At 42.1% G+C, this 21,758-nt stretch overlaps 1 protein-coding gene across 3 annotated transcripts in view; it reads right to left on the reverse strand.

Annotated features, from left to right (window-relative positions):
• The window catches only part of PLEKHG4B (pleckstrin homology and RhoGEF domain containing G4B), a 143,951-nt gene that overhangs the window by 11,565 nt on the left and 110,628 nt on the right, over positions 1 to 21,758 (reverse strand). For all 3 annotated transcript variants that reach the window (XM_074988000.1, XM_074987999.1, XM_074987998.1), the window contains 8 exons: positions 17,930 to 18,179; positions 10,604 to 10,693; positions 10,263 to 10,487; positions 8,973 to 9,143; positions 7,805 to 7,985; positions 2,954 to 3,070; positions 2,250 to 2,519; positions 1,016 to 1,230 (listed from right to left, as the gene is read on the reverse strand). In XM_074988000.1, coding sequence (XP_074844101.1) covers positions 1,016 to 1,230; positions 2,250 to 2,519; positions 2,954 to 3,070; positions 7,805 to 7,985; positions 8,973 to 9,143; positions 10,263 to 10,487; positions 10,604 to 10,693; positions 17,930 to 18,179 — 1,519 coding nt within the window. The remainder of the gene's footprint in view (positions 1 to 1,015; positions 1,231 to 2,249; positions 2,520 to 2,953; positions 3,071 to 7,804; positions 7,986 to 8,972; positions 9,144 to 10,262; positions 10,488 to 10,603; positions 10,694 to 17,929; positions 18,180 to 21,758) is intronic.

Here is a 21,758-nt window from a genome sequence, read left to right on the forward strand (position 1 = left end):
AAAGCAGCATTTGGATAAGGACGAGGTTTTGAAGTGAATATAGTTGCTGGTGATGGGTGAGAGCCCTGGAGTATGAAGTTCTGTGTGCGTCCACAGACAGTGGTAAGCATATTACCCTGCAGAGATCACTGCCTCTCAGGATGAGAGGGAAGTACAGCCTCCATGTCTAGTCTGTCCTTAACCTCTCTGAGGGAACTGCCATCAAGAGGGTGCACTCATGGCCAACCGTGGTGAAGAGGACCTTTTTTGACAGGTATCTGACTCAAGCAACCATGTTTTTCACTATACCAATGGGGTTAAAAAGAAAGCATGACTTTCCCCATAGGTACAAACTGTTTCTAAACTACGGACCCTAAAATCCATCAGCTGCACAACTGTCAAAATGCCTATATTTGAACCTGTAACACCAAGGGCCATACCATGCTCTCATTCAAATCCATACAATCCCCCAGTAATCACCCTGGCAACCAGGAAGTACAATTACAATTATGTAACCCAAAGGAAGGCCATAGGTCACATGGATGTAACTGAGAGCAGAATTTGGCTCCAAGCATTTTTCTGAGTTCAGTGTGAACTATGCACTGATCAAGTCCTTACAATCAGGGCCTTAGAGCAGGTCTACACTAAGGGGTAATGTTGAACTAAGGTACTGAACTCCAGCTACGTGAATAGCGTGGTCAACGTATTTTAGATCAAGTTACTGCAGCATCTCCACTGTGGGAGGTTGCTGGGGAAATCTTTCCTGTCAACGCCCCTTATAACTTCTCGTTCCAGCGGAGTATCGGAGTCTAAGGGAGTATGATCAGTGGTCAGTTCAGAACATCTTTATTAGACTGCTAAATTGACCCTCACGGGATTGATCTCCACAGCACCAATCTTCCCATAAGTGCAGACATTGCCTTAGAAAACAGTTTAGTGCATTATTGCCATGTTTGTAAAGTAATTGGTAATTGGTATAAGTGACATCAATGAAAGCTTTTTGTACGACTTGTGAGCTAAAAAGAGAAACACTTACTGCTGTGACATACTGGTTGGTGTGTTTTGATCTAGGGTTCTTCTCAGGGAGAGCAGGAGATGTGCACTGGGAAGGTGGTTTAGAGTCAGGATTTGAAGCACCTTCATCTGAGAATGTCTCTGTAGACAGCTGGGACAATCCAGGATGAGCAGAGCTACTAAAGCCACTCACACTTTCCCCTGAAGTGCATTGGGATGACTCTGAACTCTCTGTGACTATAACAGGAAAAAACATGCAAAGTTAGACTCTGTTTAGGTCTGTAGTCTGACAGTCTCTTCACATTTAAAGACAACGTATCTTCCCGTTTCTAATTTTATGGGACTAAAGGTTGAACCTCTGTCACCTGGAACTCTCTTGTCTGGCAAACTCCCTAATCTGGCATGATTTTAGTTAGCTGGACGACCACTTATCGTGGGTGTGGCCAAGTTTCCCATAGTCCCATAAAGTTTGTTTCCAGCCACCAGTCCTGGCTCTCAGTGTTCTGTTCTGTTACTTAGCTCTAATTTACCCTAAATGTCTTCTAAGGGCCCAGTAAGCAGTGGAAGTGTTGGTCATGCTGCTAGAAATTTTTGACCTCCCATCATCTGGCAAATTCTCTCATCCAGCACCAGTCAGGTCTCATGGGTGCCTGAAGGGGAAGGTTCAACCTGTACTACTGTTCCAGACTGAACACTATACTCTGTCTATAAAGAACTGATTAGGCCACACTGACTCAGTCTCCTTAGGCACATGTGCACTTTTTGATACAAACCACAATCCTAATAGCTTTCTCTGCTGGTGTGAGCACTGGACTGAGGTTGCATGCACACACACAGACACATGCAAGAAACTTGGAGGAAGGATAGGATTTCCTATCCCAAGGAAGTAATGCAGCACCTGTGCAGTGATGTGGGAATGAGCATCACCATTGATCCCTTTATTGGGTTCATGGATTTAAAGAGTTCTGAAAAGGAAAAGTTTAAGATAGCCACAAGCAGAGGCACTATTTGTACATCTGAGTGATGGCAATGGCTCTAGAGAACAGCAAGAGTAGCTGTGATTCTTGCTAACTAGAATGGAAAGGTGATAAATTTGAGGGATGAAACTCACAGCTTGAAGACATAAATCACAAAGCCCAAACGTACTGTACTTGCACACGTGTAAATCCATCAAAATAAATATTAGAACCAGAACAACTTGCCCTGTACAAAATCCTTACATATCCCTTGTAATTCAGATGCTGATAGTCACTCACTCATTGAAGGCTGACTGCCAGTTTCCTGCTCCAGTTCATCTTCCTCAATGCAGGTTCTAATATCATATGACCATTGGTAGAAGGGTGGTCCTAGTAAGCCTGGATGAGGTGGGCTGGAATACACATGCAGGTTCAGTGAACCCAAAATGGAAGAAGAGGACTGGCTGCTTGAGGAAGATGTGCTACTGTTTGAGATCGTGGAATGTGGCCTTTTATATGGCGTGGAGTGGTCAAATGAAGACACTGCTATTGACGCTCGAGATCTCGATTCTACAAGCAAACAAGAACCTTTGATCATTGCAGGAAAGCAAGATGAATAAAGGAAAACACTCAATAAAACAGTACTGAGCTAGCCTAGTACGCTTCATCAGTCATCTTCTACTACTTGAATTAAAATATGATTGCACTGAGTTTAGGAAAGTCCATTTGTTCAACCCACAAGTGCCCACCAGCCCTCCAGATTTTCTGACAAGGACAGACTGAATACACTTTGAGGTCTATATTGCTGAAGTTCTAGGAGATTAACAATGGAAGCAAGATATTAAATCTATACACTGACACAAAAGTAAGGTCAGTTCTTTGTGGAAATGTTTTACAATTAACTCTTTTTTAAGAATATGAAGCAATTAATGAAGACAATCATCCTCGCAGACTGGCAAGTGAAAAAGCAGAACAGCAATGTTAATGCTGGTAGCAGACTCTACCTGTTCCTTTCATGATATAGTCTATTGCTCGGTCGCTTATCGCTGCTTCACTGGGCTTGATATCCATGAAAGGTTTGTTGCCTATTCCCATTGACACCATTTCTTGCATTCGGAGTTCTAAAGGGGAAAAATGCAACTGTGAAAAGTGTCAGGAACCCATTTGATGTTTTAGATGTGCTGCCATGGTGAAGAGCAGTATTTTCATCTTTCCGGCACCTTCTGTCTTAGTTTACTGACCCCCGTCAGGAGAAAAAAAGCATTTTTCAGCTGCAAGCCCACTAGCTCTGGAGCCAGCTCGACAGTGGTATCTTGAGCAGGTCAGACTTCATTTTTTATACAGTAACTAGAGAGTACTAAAGGGGGTGCCATCTCCTGGACCCCTTTTATTATTATTACTGCTGAATCTTTTTCACTCAAAGATATTCTTTCCTCATAGCAAGATGAGATATGTCTTCCAACCATCCTCTAATGTTGCAGAATATTTCTTTACCAGGCAAATGGGGTGGTGATTATTTTCACCATGGAACGTGACTCAGTTTCAGAGCATCACCAGTCACTGCACCCATCAAATACATTGCCACTCAAAGCAGAGCTCCTAACTTCACTCCTGCCATAAAAAATAAAGCTCTGTAAGTGGCAAGTCATCTACATCTAACACAAATGAAGTGAAAGTGAGCATCAGGAAGGGGAAGGGTTTACTCAGTACTTTGAGGCTAGCAGGACAAACATCTTAAGGTTCTTGGCCGAGAATCTACCCTACACTATTTCTTCTGTTGTGGGAGGATGGCTGAGAACAGCACAATTGTTATGGTATTGTTTCCTTGTGTATGCCTGCTCCTCTTTCTGGGTCTGGGCAGTCCCTGCTCTCTTTGAGGCAGCATGCCCACCAAGGGGAGTTTGGAACAATCAGTACCTGTGACTGGAGGGTAGCAGGGACTGTGATCATGCAAACTGAAGAGGACATGGAAGACTCCCTACACACTCTTCCTCTTTGCACTCTTGCCTAGCTGCTGGACACAAACTAGCTCTGCGGGGGCTGACAGCATCTTTCAGGGCTGCATTTCAAACCCAGCTCCTGTAAGTAGCAACCAAAAGTCATTCCTTATTATCTGTGGACTGGTTGGTGACACATGGGAAAAGAGTTAGTGAAGTCTCTCTATGAGTGCAAGCAAAAATCAGCTGCCATCAGTGTTCCCTGAAAGCTGAGCACTTGGAAGAGATTCAGGAGGGATTCAGATGCTGCCCAGCTGATTAGCAGTGTCCACAGCCAGCAACCTGTGTTTCTGTTGGTGGTGCACATCCACATATGCCAAAATTTATTCCACCCATGGATGTCAAAAGTTAGAGGGAATACTGGCTGCCACTACAAAAACCTCAACTGCAGTTAGCACTAGCTGGGAGCCTTGTTTATATTCCCAGCATCGGTGCTCCCTTAGGGCAGGGCTGAGGCATCTTTTAAGAGAACAAGTTTACTGCTGTCCATGACGTGCACACAAACAAAACCTGAGCATCAAATCTGAAGAAGCTTGAATGTGAAAAGAGCAACTCAGGCTGTGGCTAAAATACAGCGCTTCCAGATGCTCTCAGCGGATGGGCGAGAGCTCTCCTGTTCTCTTAATGACTCCAGCCCCCAGAGGTGGCAGGGGCCATGTTGGCAGAAGAAGTTCTCTCACCAACATAGTGCTGTCCACATCAGTGCTTAGGTTGGTGTAACTTGCACTGCTTCAGGTGAGGGAGGGAGGTAGCTTAGTCACACCCCTCAGAAACACAAATAATACCGAAATAAGCTGCTGCGTGTACAAGGGCTCAGTCTTGAAGCAAGTGGAACAGAAATAGAAGTTTTCCTCAAACCAGTTTCATCTCAGTGGGAAAGGTCAGGCCCTATGACATGCAGGGGCCTCAGGAATTGTGCCCATCAGCTCTCACTCCTCAATGGCTTTTCTTCCAGCACTCAGTGATCTGTCCTAGGCCTTTGCTTCCAGTTCCCTACACATCATCCTCATGATACAAATCAAAGAAATGGTTTGTGGCACACAGACTCAGTTTGTCCACAGCTTTCATTGTGCACAGATCATTCCCCTTTCTTCTAGGGCTCAAATTCGGCTGGAGTCATCCACACTGAAGTGCCAGTAAGTATTTTTAAACCTGGGAGGGGCCCCAGCACAACCCAAAGCTCCAGATCTGTTGCTTTCTGTCTCCCACCCGCACCCCACAAGGCTGAAGCCCTGAGCCCTGGAGTGCCCCAATCCTCAGCACACATGCCCTCTACAACCTCACTCCACATAGAAGAAGCCCAGAGCCCTGCTGTCCCTGGCCAAATCACCCTGCTACAGGGCAGAAGCCTAGAGCCGCTCCCTAGGCCTGGGAGTTTTTTAGAGGATATTTGCATAGGGGAGCGTGGGAGGCGCTGCAGAATAATCAGAGAATTTAAGCTCTGCTTTCTTCTTAATAGTTTAGGTTTCATTAGCTGACCGCAGTATGCATTATAAATGGATTTATTATTCTCCAATAATTGTGAGTTAAAGCATCCACAGCTCAGTGGTAGGCACCGACTGGCACATCAAGGTTTTAGTCTGGTAGCAGTTTCTCAAAAGGCTGGGAACTATTCCTCTAAAAGCCCATTAAGGTGATTAAATGAATCTGATGGTGGTACAGTTAATCACCATTTATCAGGCACACGATCTTTGATGGGATATTACAAAACAGAGACAAATTGACACTGACCAGCAATACATACAACAATCCTTAATAACAAAAATAAAGGCATACAAGAATCTTTGCATAGTGTAAGAACTTAGAAATAGCCAAATCCTTAAGCAGACTGTTTCTCAGAATGAAATAAAAGGTCCTAAAGCTGCAGCATTAATTCACGGAATGTCCAGATGGATTTAGAATACTTATGCCATGTTCCTCCCACTTTGTTTTTATCTGTTCCTTTCATGTCAGTTCTGAGTTTACTGTCATTTTCTGTGCTACTCCTTTCAGAAATTCCTAATTCACACCAAAAGAGGAGTGGCTAGAGAAAGAAGAAAGATATAAAAAAAGACAACAGCATTAAAGTGCTATGAATTCCCTAATTAGTATCTGAAGTTTAATTCTCAATACACTGCCACTTTGGACTTTATAGTGCTTGTGTGAGAATACAACCGTCCCCTGCACCTTCAAATTTTATTAGCATTCATGCCTTCCGCTGCAACAGTTAGAGCTAAAAAAACAAGGTGACGAAATTTGTGCAAATGTATTTCTCCCAGGACCTGATTCAACAACAACAGAGATGATTCCATGTCAGCCTGGGCAAGATCAGAAAATGTGGCACTCATTTTGTATGTGGTATTTTTCAATGTGTTCTGCAACTTCAGATGAATTGGGCAATCTAGAAATTCCCCTCTCCACAATGGTTTGTGAATACTGTGATATTAACACAAACCATGTAAGGAGATAGTTGCCAGGGTTGTTTTGCATTGGTACATGTAATAATTGCCTTTTGATGCCCTCGTTAGTGGCAGGCCAGAGACCGTAAGCCAAATGAGCCTTTCAGTTTTGAAATCTTGATTTGAGTTTACGTTTACCCACCAAAACTGTGACTAGTGATCTTTGTCTTGCGTGGGATTTATAGATGTGTTTGGATCAACAGGTTCTAAAATTCTAGTGTAAACGAGTAGCAAAGATATTAACACTTTCTAACTGGTTGTGGTTTAGTTGATCATAAAGCACGAAGAGTGTGCGCTGTTTCCGATTGTGTTCTGATATTTTTATATAGCAATTAAATACCTGGCTCAGAAAACATAAAATTAGAAAACAGTACCTCCTGCTGTTCAACACAGGCTAAAGCTTCTTCGATACTGATGGAGCATTTCTGAGGAAATGTAATACTAGTTGAGTTGAAGCTTCACATCGACCAGCTAGCAAGTGTTTAACATTTACATTGTAGTATCTCCCCAGAAGCGGTTACTGCCAAATAGGATTCTGCCCCCAAATATTTCCTAATTTTCTTTTTTTTTTTAACGAGTCAAGTGTTAAACTTCTAAATTAAAGTAACCTGAAAAAGCAGGGTGAGGGGATCACATCTCCTCCTTCAGTATGTTGCATAAAGCAGGCCTAAAAAGGTAAGAATTTTTTGTTGCCCTTTTTGTTGTTTTTCCTCCCTTCCGTCCCTCCTTGTTTGAATTTTATATTAGAAATGTCAATCCTATTTTTCTGTCTATGGCTTACTACAAAATGATAGGCACATGACATTAGCAATAGCATAACAATGTATGCCATAACTACTTGTGCTAAACAATCTGTTCCACCTTATATTTAGTTGGGACATTCTGAGTACCTTTACCAGATCTGAAGAGCCCTGTGTGAGCTTCAATGTATCTCTCACCAACAGGAGTTGCTCCAATGAAAACTATTATATCTCAGCCACTTCGCCTCATCAGAGATACCCTGATACTGGACTAAAACAGGGAAGGGGAGAGGTATGTTTCAAGCTCTTTGCCCTCTTTGTTACTTGTCTGCATCTGTTTAACTTTGGTCATTGACAAATCCATAAGTGGGAAGGAAGGAAGGAAGGAGCAAAAACACAATATCTTCTTCCGGAGCTCAGTTTTAAGTATTATTAGCTGCATTTGTACGAAGCAGTGCTACCTACTTTTATTTCAGGAGTGCTGTTTGCAGAAGCTGTCTTCTGGTTGCTTTTTAACAACTGAAGTCATTGGTGACTGCAGACATGTAAAAGTCAACTAATATTAATGTTTGACTTGTCAAAAGTCAACTAATATTAATGTTTGACTTCCCTTGCCTATAGAACTACAAGAATGATTGTTAAACATTTCAATTTCTTTCTGAATGAAATAGTTGGCGTACCTCTGTTTCTCAGAGCTTGTCTCCAAAGAATCCTTCCTATGATACTGGTCCAAGCCATTTTAACTTCTGCTGAGTTTGCTTGAAGGATGTATGTGTCCTGGGATTTCCTTCGCCTTCTAAACCAGATTTCAAATCGCAGACCACTGTCTCCAACATTCTCTGTCATCCCAATCTCAGCTGTCTAAAATAATATTTAAAAAGCATACATTCAACTTCATGGACACATTTCTCACAAACTGATCAAGTGAAATTCTTTATATTGCTCATCCTGTCATGGTAGGAAAATGTCTTTTTCTTGATTCCTTGGTCGTATAACTGTACCTATAGTTGTAAAAATTTCTTTCTTGAGTTCCAGAGACAGCACTATAAGTTCCCCATGTGACCTCTTTGTAAAAGCAGCATGGAGCCCAGCAGTGTTAGTGTTAGGAGAGGCACAATATCCTCAAAAGTTTAGAGAATGGTAATGAATTAAGTTGAAGCTGAATATCTGTGGGCAGATCTTCAGCTAGTGGATGTTGTCATAGTTAACTTATACCAGCTGAGGATTTGCTCCTGGGGGTCTAGTACATAGGGTGAATCCTGTGTATGGCCCAAGTTCAACAACACTTTTCAGCATATGCTTAAAGTTAAGCACATGCTTATGTGCTTTGGTGAATCAGGGTTCTCATGTATTTGGTGCTGGCAAACAAGGGTACATGCTTGCAAACCCTGGGTACATGCCACCCAGACACACTTCCAGACTGAGAGGTACAGATCTGTCATCTGACTGGTGGCTGACAGCTCCTGACTACATCTCTGCCGCATCTTGTTGTAATGAAAGAAGTGTTAAAAATAATTATGCTTACAGGAAACACCTGGTTTCCTGTGAGTCCTGTCCAGCAAGACACACATGCACTTATGATACAGTGTATATATACACACAGATATGTTTGGCTTATTTTACTCATCAGTTTCTGTCTCTCTCATTTCTTCCAACTTAAAACACACACACACACACACACACACACACACACACAAGCAACTTGAAATGTAGCATACAATGAAGCTGTGATTCTTCACCAACAATTGTCAAACAGACGGAGTTCCTGTCCGCTGCAGAACTCTAAGGGCAGGGGGCATGCTGCACTGTACGTACTATCCAAAACATTACAGCTGGATTTCAATTTACCTTGAATGACTGTTTGTACATATAGATGTCATATCCCCCGTCAATCTTTTTCGTTTTGCTAAACAAGATGAGGTCTTCAAAAAGGAAGACGTGTCTCAAATACTTCTTTCTTCCACAGCAAACAATAAACTCATCTTGACATCTCAGCTGTCCTTGTTCTTTCAAATTGACCTGATTGGAGAAAACGACAATGCTACTTAACCAAAGGGAAGGCTGGGCCGATTTTGTCTAGTCCAAGAATGGAGGAAGGCTCTTTTGTCACTTTGGTTACAGCCACACACCGCAAAGTTATTTCGAGATAACTGCCATTATTTTGAAATAGCTTTGCTAGCAGCTACATGATGCACATGCTATTTTGAAATAAATTTGAAATGATGGGAGTGTTGTTTCAAATTTCATAAATCTCATTGCAAGAGAAGTAATGCCTATTTCAGAACAGCTGTTTCTCAACAGGTGCAGTTAAGACACGGAACAGCGCTATTTCGAAATAAGCCATAATGGTATTCAATTTGCACTATTTCAAAATAGTCACTATGGGCCCATCTACACTAGCCCCCTTCTTCAAAGGGAGCATGTGAATGTGCCAGATCAGTGAATAGCAATGAGGTGCTGAGCTGCATATGCAGCACCTCATTAGCATAATTCTTTCCATGCAAACTTCGAAGTTGCTAACTTCAAAGCACTGGCAAGCTGTGAAGCTGTGGGCGCTTCAAAGTATTCATACAACTTTGAATTTCCCTTACTCCCAAAACGTAACTTCGAAGCTGTATGGGTTCTTCAAAGAGCTGAGGCTACATGGCTCGCCAGAGCTTAGAAGTTAGCAACTTCGACGTTCACATGGTCAGAATTATGCTAATGAGGAGCTGCATATGCAGCACACTACCTCATTGCTATTCACCGATCTGGCTCATTTACATGCCCCCTTCAAAGGAGGGGGCTAGTGTAGAGAAGCCTTATGTGTCTGGACGTGCTATTTCAAAATGTTCTTTTGAAATAAGCTATTTTGGAATAGCTATTCCAGAATAGATTATTTCAGAATAACGCTGTTGTGTAGATGTAGCCTTAGACTGCACCCTCTTTGAGCCACAGACCGTCTTCTTGTTCTGTATTTGTACAGCACATGGGGTCCGGGTCTGTGACTGGGGCTCCTGTGTGCTACAGCGTAACAACAGTAACACTAATAACAACAACAACTACCTGCCTCTTAAATACTTTGTTTTTAAATGAAAACTGCAGCAGCAAAGCCAAAGGGCTCTCTGAAAAATAAAGGAAGGATTGAGAAATGCTTACATCACACCCTCTAATGGCATCCATAGCTAGCAAGTCGTTTCCATGGCGAAGCTGGAATTTCACCATTTCTTCAGCTGCCCGGAGATCATTGAGCTCCTGCTCCTGCATCTTCGTGCACTCTTTGATCGTGTCTTTTAAAAGAAGAGCATATTTGCTCATTCTTTGAATGGGCTTCAGCAGATAGGAAGCCAGATCCATCTTATCACCCAAATCTTGTTGTTTATTCTGTGGGAAGATTAGAGGAATGTATAAACATTAGCTGGCATACTGCCTGAAAGTACACACAGCAGTGAGTGATGTTCACACAATTCACTTGAAACAAGAAGCTGAATAGCAGTTACTTTAAAGAAGGCATTCCCATGGCTTGTTAGCAAAGCATCTGACTGTGGTTTGTTCTTGCTATACAATGCGTACATTCCAAACTGTTCTTCCTGAAAAAGAACAGGAAAAGATGATGTTATTCCCTGTTTTTTTCTGTTTCTCCAATGATCCATTCCTTTTCCATTTAACAGACAGTTTTGTATAGAAATCACGTACAGTTTATAACAGACGTACATGCCCCTCCCCAGATGAATTTCCAATCCTGAGCTTCAGTAGGCACTATAATCCAGACACACTTTGGCACTGGACATTGTAGGACCATTTATTTAGGAGATTTAGTTCTCCAAAGTTTACAGATCTTCCAGTTCTAACAATCTCCAAAATTCTTCTGGTTCAACTATCTGTCATAGGTATTTCTACAGCACTCTTCATTATAGTATCTAAATGCTCAGTCAGTCAAGTTGACTTCAGTCAACATTGGCATCACATGGGAATTGACACAATGACTTGGTCAGAATCATTCAGGTGAGTAAGAGCTGCTCACATGAAAAAGTGTTACCTGAGATATGCTAGGGTTATTTTAGAACCTTTAAAAATTATGAGGTGGGCTCACAAAGATATCTAGGCAAGTGCTCAGTTTTAGGCTCCACTGCAATTCCCAACACTCCTGACTCTGTCTAGGTCCCTGGACAACTTTCTCCCATCAACTTCTAGCACAATTCATGAACTGAAGGTGAAAGGTGTTTGCTTGTCTCACTCATAGGCAGGACCCGATCTCATACATGACTTCAAAGGCACCCTACTGTATTGGGCCCCACTCCAAATCTGTCTGGATGAGATGGTGACAGTGGTGGCCACCTTATAATTTTTAGCCCAGGGGACAGAGCATTCACCTGGGTTGTGCACCCACGTTCAGTTCCTCCCCCACATCAGAGGTGGAGAAAGAATTTGAACAGGGCGTCTCTTGCTTCTCTGGGGATTATTTGAACCTTTGGGCTAAATTATAAGGTGGGTACCACCACTACCTCCTCCTCTGGACATTTCTGTGGAGCAAAGCAGGCACATTGGGGCATTTCTATGGGGTTTACAACTCACAGCAATGAGCCTCCATGTGTGGGGCTTCATGAAGAACAGCTAGGTAGACATTCAGGATTGAGCTCTGAAGCCCACACAGCAGGCTGGGCCCCAGGGCACAAGGAACAGCCCAAGCTGCAACATTTGCACTATTTTAGCACCATGGCACAAGGCCTGCAAGTCTGAAGACTCAGGCTCTGGGGCTCATGGTTGTGGTTTTTAAAACGTAGTGTAGATGTATCTATGCTCATTCTCAGGAGAAACACCCTAGCACCTGACTAAAGGGCTCCAGTTCATGAAGTGGGCGTAGAAATAGGCACCTAAACCTGGGCCCACAAGGGGCTGTATATTTCTGTGAGAAATGGGCACAGGACACACTCTTTGTCTTCAGCATCCTCCAGTGGCTAGACTAGTGGGCTCCTTACCTAGCAAGCTGGCCTTTTTGAATAGCAGTGTGGTTCCTGTGATTTTCTACACACCTAAATGTTAGGTATTGTAATGCTGATCATCACAGCACACAAGTGCCCTTGTGATTTTGGGCTTCTGATAGCAGTACTGAGTGTGATGGAAGGTGCACAGGCAGCATTGTGCCCCATCTAGTCTTTAGGGGAGCATGAGCTGTTCTCCAGTAACTGACTGGGATTAAAGTATAGGAAAAGATCCCCTTTAAATTGGGTGGACGTGAGAGAAACTTCCCAGTTTATTGGAAGGTATAAGAAGATCACTATTTTCCCATTTCCTTTGAATGCAGAAGTAAACAATCTTTTTTCAGTTCACATGTTTGTTTTCCTTCTCATTAAACAAATTATCTTCCTTCCTTCCTTTAAACTGAAATGACCCAAACAAATCATCTACAGATAAACAGATCTTCTCCTCATAATATAATCTGAGCAACCAACCAATGAGTTAATGTTGGTTTTCTTTTCAAAATATAAATAAACCTTGATTATTAATTGCCCTCTGCTTTTTGCCTAACACCTTAGGATAGTGCTTGAGATAGTTTTGTGTTGAACTAATACAGTATTTATAAAAATACAGAACAGTTGTTTTTGCCCTGCTTCATCCATCAAATAATAAGGGGATTCAGCTTATCAATGAAGATTCAGGTCCAATTTTTTTCTCTGGGAAAACATGCATTGAAGTCAAAAGAAAATCAGTTTTCAGTTTTTCACATTTCTTCCTCCTCCTCTTCCTCTTTTCTATTTTTCCCTCTTTGACACTGCAAAAGGAGGGGAAGGCATTAAAAAAGCAGAAGGCAGGCAAAACAACTTTATTTTTTAGGTGAATCTGAAAACCAAAAATGTTGGTCTTAGCATTTTATGTTTTCTTAGAAAACAAATAATAAAATCAGAACATTCTGAAAAAAATGCCTCATGAAATTTTTTTATTAGAAAACGTCATTGATGAAAGTTGCTTCTTTGACCTAATCTTCACAAAGGTCTGCTTCCCTTTATTTTGTTATTCTTACTAGGAGAACAACTAAAAGAGAAAATGAGGGGGCTAGAAAAAGTTTGAACCCCTAAATCCTCTACAGGAGTCACAGAATTAGGACAACAATGTAAGCCTCTTTCTCCTGAAAGGGCTAACCTATAAGGTGGCAACCCCACCCCCTAACCCCAATAAAGGTCCTGTATGAAGTTTAGGGCTATGGGTCCCACTCCAGGCTCCCCTATGTTACTCCTTCAACTATAACTCTCAGGTACATGGAGAATAAGAGCAGACACCTTCCTCTGAGCTTAGTGATGGCTCACAGGCATATTAGCAGAGTATGAGAGAAAACTGCCAGTTAGTTGATTGGTGGGAGTAGCAAGAGTGAAGGGACATTGCTTTTCACCCCAGCGCCGAAATACAGCCCTGAACCATGACTCAGCTGAACAGCAAGACTATCATGTCAAATACAGTCTGGTGCTGCTGAGTAACACAGCTATGAGCAGAAGAACAGGTCCTGGGTCCCCTGTGGCTGCACTCACAAAAGAGTGAGCATGACGGGAATGCCATTTGGAAGGGCAGTGCTATAAAGTGTTCTCGCCCAACTTCCCCAAACCAACCATGCTCCAAGTGGCACACCGGTATTTGCTCCCTTCACACAAGCCTAAGCCAGAAAAGCAAACAAATGAGCTTTCCAGGTACAGGCCAGGTGTCTGGCAAAGGTGGGATGTGAGCCAAAAGGAACGTTCCAGAATATGCTCGAAGATCAAGAGGAGCACAGGAGAACAAGAAAGAGCAACTTGTGTTGTCACCAGACAAAGGTCTGACCTAATAATCAGGTTGCCTCACCCAACCAACCCTAATCACACACACAATCAACAACGCCATCGCTCTCCTCTACAACGGGAAAGAAAACAGCTCTCAGACAGAGGCACTATTCATCAAATTGGCCTCCCAGCTATGGCTCAGAGCTTTCAAAGGTTCTGAGACATCAGGGCTAGAGATGTGAACAACTGCCACTCCCATACTAATGGGCTGTTTCTACACAGGCCACTTCTGAAGGCCACTAATACATGGAGCGAAAGATGCTAATGAGGCATGGATGGAAATTCCCCATGCCTCATTAGCATAACGTCATGTGATTTGGAGTCCAGAAGACCGTTCTTCCGGACTCCAAAATGCCGTGTCGAAGTGCGGCCCCGGGGGAGGGCGGGGGGGGGGGGCGCTTCTGGAAGGAAGTCCTTCTTCCGGAGGCCCCTTCTCAAAAATTTTTGGGACGTTATGCTAATGAGGCATGGGGAATTTGCATCCACGCCTCATTAGCATCTTTCGATCCGTCTATTAGCATGTAACTTCCAAAGGAAGTGGCCTGTGTAGAAACGGCTATGGTGTATAGTTAGCAGCACTAAAGCAATCCCTTCTTCTTTCACCCAGCCTTCATCAGGAAATGTCACTGTCTGGGCACGAAGTCTGGAAGAATGTGAGTCTAGGACACAGTCTTTCAGAACAGAGAATAAATCACTAATGCCTTTTTTTATCTCCTTCTTCTTATCTACCGCATCGTCCAACCTACCACCTGGGAAATATAGACAAGGTAAATATCAAGGAGTAACAGCTCCATGCTGGGTAACATCTGCAAGCGGAGCATAAGCCACAGAGTCCTGAATGAAGTCACCTCTGAAGGACAATGTCTGGCCCAAAGAATCAGCCTTCATAGAATCACAGAATCACAAGGTTGGAAGACATCTCAGGAGGTCATCAAGTTCAACCGCCTGCTCAAAGCAGGACCAATCCCAGCTAAATCATTCCAGACGGGGATTTGTCAGGATGGGACTTAAAAACCTCTCGGGATGGAGATTCTACCGTATCTCTAGGTAACCTATTCCAGTGCTTCACCACCTTTCTGTGTTGGTAAAGCCTCTTTAAGACGGGAATAACTTTAAATACTGTAAATGCTACACTGGACTGAGAGCCTGGTCATTACATCCCACCTGTCCTCCGTAGCATATATTTCTTCTTACTTTTCTTCTTTTTTTTCTGCAAATCAGGTGGGGAAAATTGCCATGTGCCTGGAGGTGACATATTTCCTTTAGTCTTTACAGGAGTAGTGTACTAAGTGATTACCATCCTCATCCCACCTGGAGGCACAATGGTGATTTTCCTAGAAGACTTGAAGGATTCTGTGTATTTTAGAAAATTACAGTAGTATACATTGCAAAGGGGAAAAGGGATAGAATAATGCACTACTTAGTCAGTAGCAGCTCACACAGCACAGAATGCTTTCAAGCTTTACAAACATGAGTTAATCCTCAATGCCCTGGTATGGTGAGAAAGTAATCAAACCCTGGCTTTTCCGTCTTAGTCAATAGGAAAATCCCAGACGTGGCTACAGGTGAGGGGCGTACTTTAATCATTCACAACAAAAATTATTCCCTTTTCATGTCAACTACTTATTTAAAAACCAGAGGGCTATTTAATTTATCACATTGTCAGGGTTGGGGTTTTCTTTTGTGGTTAATACTGATTACACAGATTCATTATGAAAGAGTAAAGAAACACTTGGTGATATTGGATTTGCTTTTCAAACCATTATTGTTCGCATCCCACAGCTCCCCACAGATTTTGCCAGGCCCTGGGCAACGGGGGAGTGCTAGGAAGAGCTTGGCTCCAGGCACCCTGGAAGGAGCTGGGCTTCAGGTGGAAGGGGCAGGCAGCCCTCAGGGTCACTTGGACTGCACCACCCCTCTCCCAGCCAGCCCTTAGTGCCAGTGGCCATTTACAGGCCTCAGGAAAGGATGGCTATCATAGAATACAACAGAAGAACTCACCAAAGATGACCATTATGGAATACAACAGGGGGGCAAAAGTTTGTGCAAGACATAATAAACTGAAGAAAAATATTCAATTAATGTGAAATCACAAACAATAGGACAGTATTTGTTAAGGCATGTTCTTCACAATGAGAGATGGGGACAGCCAAAATACAAAGAAATGCAGGAGCAGCAATGGGAAAGATTTTAAACCCCTTGAACTCTGAGCTGCTACTGCAACAATTATTTACTTAAAGGTATCCAGCCACCTGTATCACAGTACTCTCTACTTAACCACTGTGCATAAGCACTCAGGACTATGGAATCATGACTGATGAAGGCCAAGTGTTTAAAGAGTTAGAAAGACAAAGTTAATTTTAGCAAGAATAACCATAAAGTTGCATGACAAACATTTCTAGACCAGCCTGTCTCCCTTCTTCCCCATTTTCCTGCACCTGCAATCACTTTGTTTTCTAGGTTGCTATTAAGGTATCTCCTTGAAAGTGAACATTTTTGGAAAATCTGAGCAAGAGCAATTCTGGTGTTTTCCAGTATGTGAAGAATGAAAACAAAAGAGATTTTCCCATTGTAAATATGAACTATATCTGAACACTTGTGGCTCTGAAATGATGGTTAGAAAGTTGAAATTTGGCATAGAAGTAGTGTTGTTTGAGAAGAACCTTTGAATGTTTTGGTGAAAACTGCTATATATTTTTCCTTGTTATGACACAGTGAAATCACTTTATCTGGATGTACAATACATTTCATACAGATTATATTGCCGAACTTCACTGCTTGGCTAAGGAAGGCTGAACTACATAGGAATGCATAGTGAAATATGATGAGCAGTGAATGAGGTCAGGGCTTCACATTCCCTGGGCTCGTCTACGCTTACCCTCAACTTTGAAAGGGGCCTGGTAATCCGGGCCACAGGAGATTACTAATGAAGTGCTGCGGTGAATATGCAGCACTTCATTAGGCTAATTCCCCCCCGTGGCAACTTAGAAGCTTCAAACTGCTGGCGTGTGTCCCTTTACTCCTCAAAATTTTGATTGTTGTGTTAGAAACCCAAAATTTTGGGGAGTAAGGGACTTCGAAGTGCCCACGGATACATGCATGCCGGCACTTCAAAGTTGCCACAGGGGAAAATTAGCCTAGTGAAGTGCTGCATATTCACTGCAGTACTTCATTAGCAATCTCCTGTGGCCCTGATTACCATGTCCCCTTTGAAACTGGACCAAGTGTAGACCCAGCCCCTGTGTACCAAAAATTGACCAGCTTGTAGTATGTGCAAAACAGCCTTTGTGTGTAAAACTCCTTGGGTGTGTGGAGTAGGACATACCGGAGTTTCTAACACAACAATCAAATGTTGAGGAATTTCTGACCATAACCAGAATTTCTCTGGGTAAATGTCTGATGCATTCAGTTGGTTTAGCTTACACGTCAGAGCAGATATACAAGTAGCAATTTGATGTTTTGTCTCTTGTAAGCAAGTTACTGTCAATAAAGTGAATGTGTGGAATTTAAGATTAGTTTCCTCTTGAAACAATATTAAGCGCCCTTGTCCCAACTCATTTGTTGACATTAGGGGGATCGGGAGACACTAGGTAGTTTTCCGGCGTGATTGCAAATGATGATTTAACTGCATCTGTGCTTTGGTTCATAATAGGAAACCAAATTAATAGAAAACTTACGTATTTGTAGAAAACTTGGAAACATACAGACCGTTATCACTCACGTAGCAAATAACTATTACATCTAGCAAATTTAGAAAGGGTCTAAGCCAGCATGTTCTGAGATATCAAAAGGTGCAGCTGTATGAGGACATGGGAGTATATCTACAACCTTCTGCTAGAAGACAGTAGGCCACATACACAGCCAACAGTAAAAATTTATCTCAGGACATCTAACTCATGTACACTGTGAGAAACACAAAAAAGCCAAGTGACATGTTTTACTCTGTAATATGATCTGTGGTGAACTCAAAAATAATCTGATTCTAAGAAGGCATTCTTCTTTGGAAATGGGACTTACATGTCTGAGAAAACAGTGGCTGACACGTAGTGGAAAGTCTCTGCAATGCTCCAGCTCTTTTAGAAAATACTGGCAATGGAAATCATAGAGCTTCTCCAGGTTCCCAAAGATAATATTCCGCTTCCCTCGCAAATCCTGAGGTAAATCGATTCTTTCCATTTCTGGAAAATAGTTGTTGATGATATATCCTAAGGATCTAACATATTCCCTTTCTGTTGTGATCATTTCATCCATTATATGTTGCACTTTGCTGTTGGAAGACACAGAACAGCTGTTTTGAATACTGACATATCATGACAATGTGTAATGTCTAACACTGAGTGACTGTCTTTGCTTATTTGCTTTCTTTAGCTCATTTTAACCTGTCTGTTGAGTAAATCATGTTGTAGCACTGGCTCTGGCTGCTGAGATGCTTACCATAGTGCAACAAACCTTACAGTTTTCTTCTTTTTTCTCAGGAGCAAATTTTGCCCTCAGTTACAATGGTGTAATCTCACTGATTTCAGTGGAGTTATGAGGGTATAAGAGGACAAAACTTGGTGTACAATAGTTTACAGCAGCTGCAGTGTAACAGCTAAGCAGCCAGAAAAGAAAGAAAGAATTCTGAGCTCTGGAAAGGCTTTTTCATCATATTAAAGAACTTTCTATTGCATATGCAAAAGTGTCACGACCTTTTCCATTCCTGAATTCTGTTTGGAAACAAAGTAACATTCCTGGGATGATATACTAACATATAGCTGAATTCTCACAAGTTTCCCACACAATGTATCCTCTGATACATTATGAACTCCCATTGAGAAAGCATGTTTAGTTCTGAAAGATAAAAATATGTGACCAGTTCTAGGGTTGGAGAACATTTGCATCCAGCAAAAAACAGATTCTGAAAAACAAGCCAAACTGGGTAAGCAATCACTTTGGAAGAAAATACTTTCTGATGAACACTGAACACTTGAAATGTATATACTCATTCATAGCCCATGTGATTGAGAAATAAAAGTATAGAAAGTGTTGATTTGGGTGATATTTCATTAATTAAGACACTTTATTTGGAAGGAACTGAACCTATATGAACTTATATTAATACAAAATGGAGCAAATTTGACTTCATAATATCCCTACTTTTTTCTTTTTTCATATTAACATTCAAACAATAATTTCAATGAACAACTTAAAATAGTAGAAACATTTTGCCTTGTTGACAATGATGGAAATATATTTTAATCTTTACTTCTACAATAATAAACCAAAAATAATCCATCCACTGGAGCAGATTCTTTATGATAGGTAATACTGCTGAGTAAACTTGATTCACAGCACACTGGGTGAGCTGGACACAGCAATGACAATATGGAGGAGGCTCTAATTTATTAAATTGTTTTAATGTCATCAGATGTTACATACTAAAGGTGCATCTACACTAGGAACTAGCTTCAAAGTTAGGCACTACATTGAAGTCGTCGGCAGAGAGTCTACACACATTTTCCCTTACTTCGAAGTTAATTAGGGAACTTAAGTGGGGAGCTCAACTTTGAAGTCCTTACTCCATCCTGGGAATGGCGTAGTGCCCTACTTTGAAGTTTAACTTCAAAGTAGGGTGTATGTAGATGCTCAGCTTCAAAGTCGCTTAATTCAAAGTTATTTTTGTAGTGTAGACACAGCCTAACAGTTCCGTCAGCTGGGGGTGGGGAGGCATAAACTATATTATGATTTTTTTTTCTCCTCATGAAACCAGCTAGCTCTTAAGCCTTCATTGAAGAAGCCAACTAGAAAAACTTCAGTCAGGGTTTCCTGTCCCCAAAGGAAAATCCATTTTACTGTACCTCTTTAGTTTCAAGATTAGAGATAATCTTGAACCTTAAACCCTAAAGCTGAACATTCCTGATCTTTGGGTGTTGAATACAAATCCAGAATCATGGCTGAATTCTGTGGCCAATAACTTGAATCAAATGTCAAAATGAAACTCCCAGATTGCGACAGGCACAAGCTATAAGTGGGGTGGAATAAAAATCTAGATATGGATTTAAGTGTAGGCCCACTTCTACTCCCCTAAGAAAACAGTGATATTTTGGACTGTGAAGTGCTCTTCATCCAGGTGTCTCAAAATCATTACACAGAGACCTCTTTTTTCCCATTTCTCACCAGAGGGAGCAAGAAAGTCATAAAACATTTTGCAAATGTTAAGTAAGCCGAACAACAATTTGGTAAAGGAAGCATTCCTTTGCTCATTTTTAGAGCAGGATGAAAAACATGGCAACATTTTAACTACCATTTTTGTGAAAAAACAATAGTTCATTTTTCATCACAATTCATTTTTTCATTAAAAAAAATGCCACAGAAAGCATCACGTTTTGCAATGTTCAAACCAGCTCTATCTGTGAGTGATCAGAGTTACAAAGCATTTAAGTGACAGATTGTGGGCAGCCTCTGTAGAAGCAGCATTGTCAATTCTCAAGATTTTTATCTCGACTTCCATGATATTTGGTGTTTTTCAAAAAGCCCCAGCACCTGGAGTCAGGTGAACACTGAAAACCTCGAGGTTTACCAAAAAATACATTTCTATGTTCTCCTGACTTCAGAGAAACGTTTGAAAACATGAGTCTCAGGTAGGGTTGCCGGTATATACAAGAATTCACGATGACTCTTTAATCGAAGATTATGGCACATGATGAAACCTCCAGGAATTTGTCATATCAGAATTGGCAACCCTCTCCACAAAAGCTCAACGAATGGCAGAAGGTAAAATATAGACACCCCCAGACCACCACCATTTTTAAAACCTGTGGGTCTGCAACCCAAGCTAATGGATTTTGGGAATTGACTCATGGTTTTTGAATGGCTAGGATTGGTCCTGCTGCATGGGCACCTAGCAGTCTGCCCACTGTGATGTACCGAATCAGTACAGAGCAGGGGCTAGACCCAAGAGCCTGATTCCTCACTAACTTATACCAGTGTAAATAAGAAGTAACTCTAAAGTAGTGAAAATTACATAAATGATAGGAAAAATCAGATCTCAAGTCCATAATCTGCTTCACTCTTGAATCACAACATTATAGTATGCCTCACCCTTCATGGAATAGTTCCATATAATAATAATGAAAAATTATACACCCATCCCTCATTATACGAGCACAATTGGTTTCTAACTTTTTGCTCGCAGGCGAAAACTCGTAAGAGGGACACTAAATTCCTATTAAAATACATGTAAAAGTCTCTGATTGGGTCCAAGGGCTTGGAGTGGCAGCAGATGGCGATGCTTTTGAAAGGTGAGTGAGCCTGGGGTTGTGGGGGGTTAAAGTTTAGGGGCAATTTGGGGACATGCGGGGGGTTAAAACATAGTGGTGGGTTGGATCTGCGGTGGGGGGAGCCTCAGGCTGCTACAGGTTGTGTCTGTGGGGCCAGTAGGAGGGTTAAGGCTGCAGCGGTTTGGGTGCATGGGGCTGGCAGGGAGGTTAAATTTTGGCGGTTCGGGTGCACGGGGCCAGCAGGGGGGTTTAGGTTTTAGCGGCTCGGGAGCGCAGAGCTGGTGGGGGGTTTAAATTTTGGCAGTCCCAGTGTGCGGGGTCTATGGGGGGTTTAAGTTTCAGTGGTTCAGGTGCAGGCAGGGTGGCAGGGGGTTTAGGTTTCAGCAGTTTGGTGTCTGCGGGACTGGCGGGGGGCAGGATCAGGCTGCAGAGGGTTGGAGATGCGGGAAGGAGTAAGTCTCGTATTAACGGGGGGAGTTCACTCATTAAGTGAACTAGGGGAGGTATGTGTGTCCCTCGTTTAAGCGAGTACTCGCATATAAAGTATTCGTTTAATGAGGGATGAGTTTACCTCAAATAGAATTCTA

The sequence above is a fragment of the Carettochelys insculpta genome, chromosome 2 (assembly GCF_033958435.1).
Source record: "Carettochelys insculpta isolate YL-2023 chromosome 2, ASM3395843v1, whole genome shotgun sequence".
In the NCBI taxonomy this organism is placed as follows: domain Eukaryota; kingdom Metazoa; phylum Chordata; order Testudines; family Carettochelyidae; genus Carettochelys; species Carettochelys insculpta.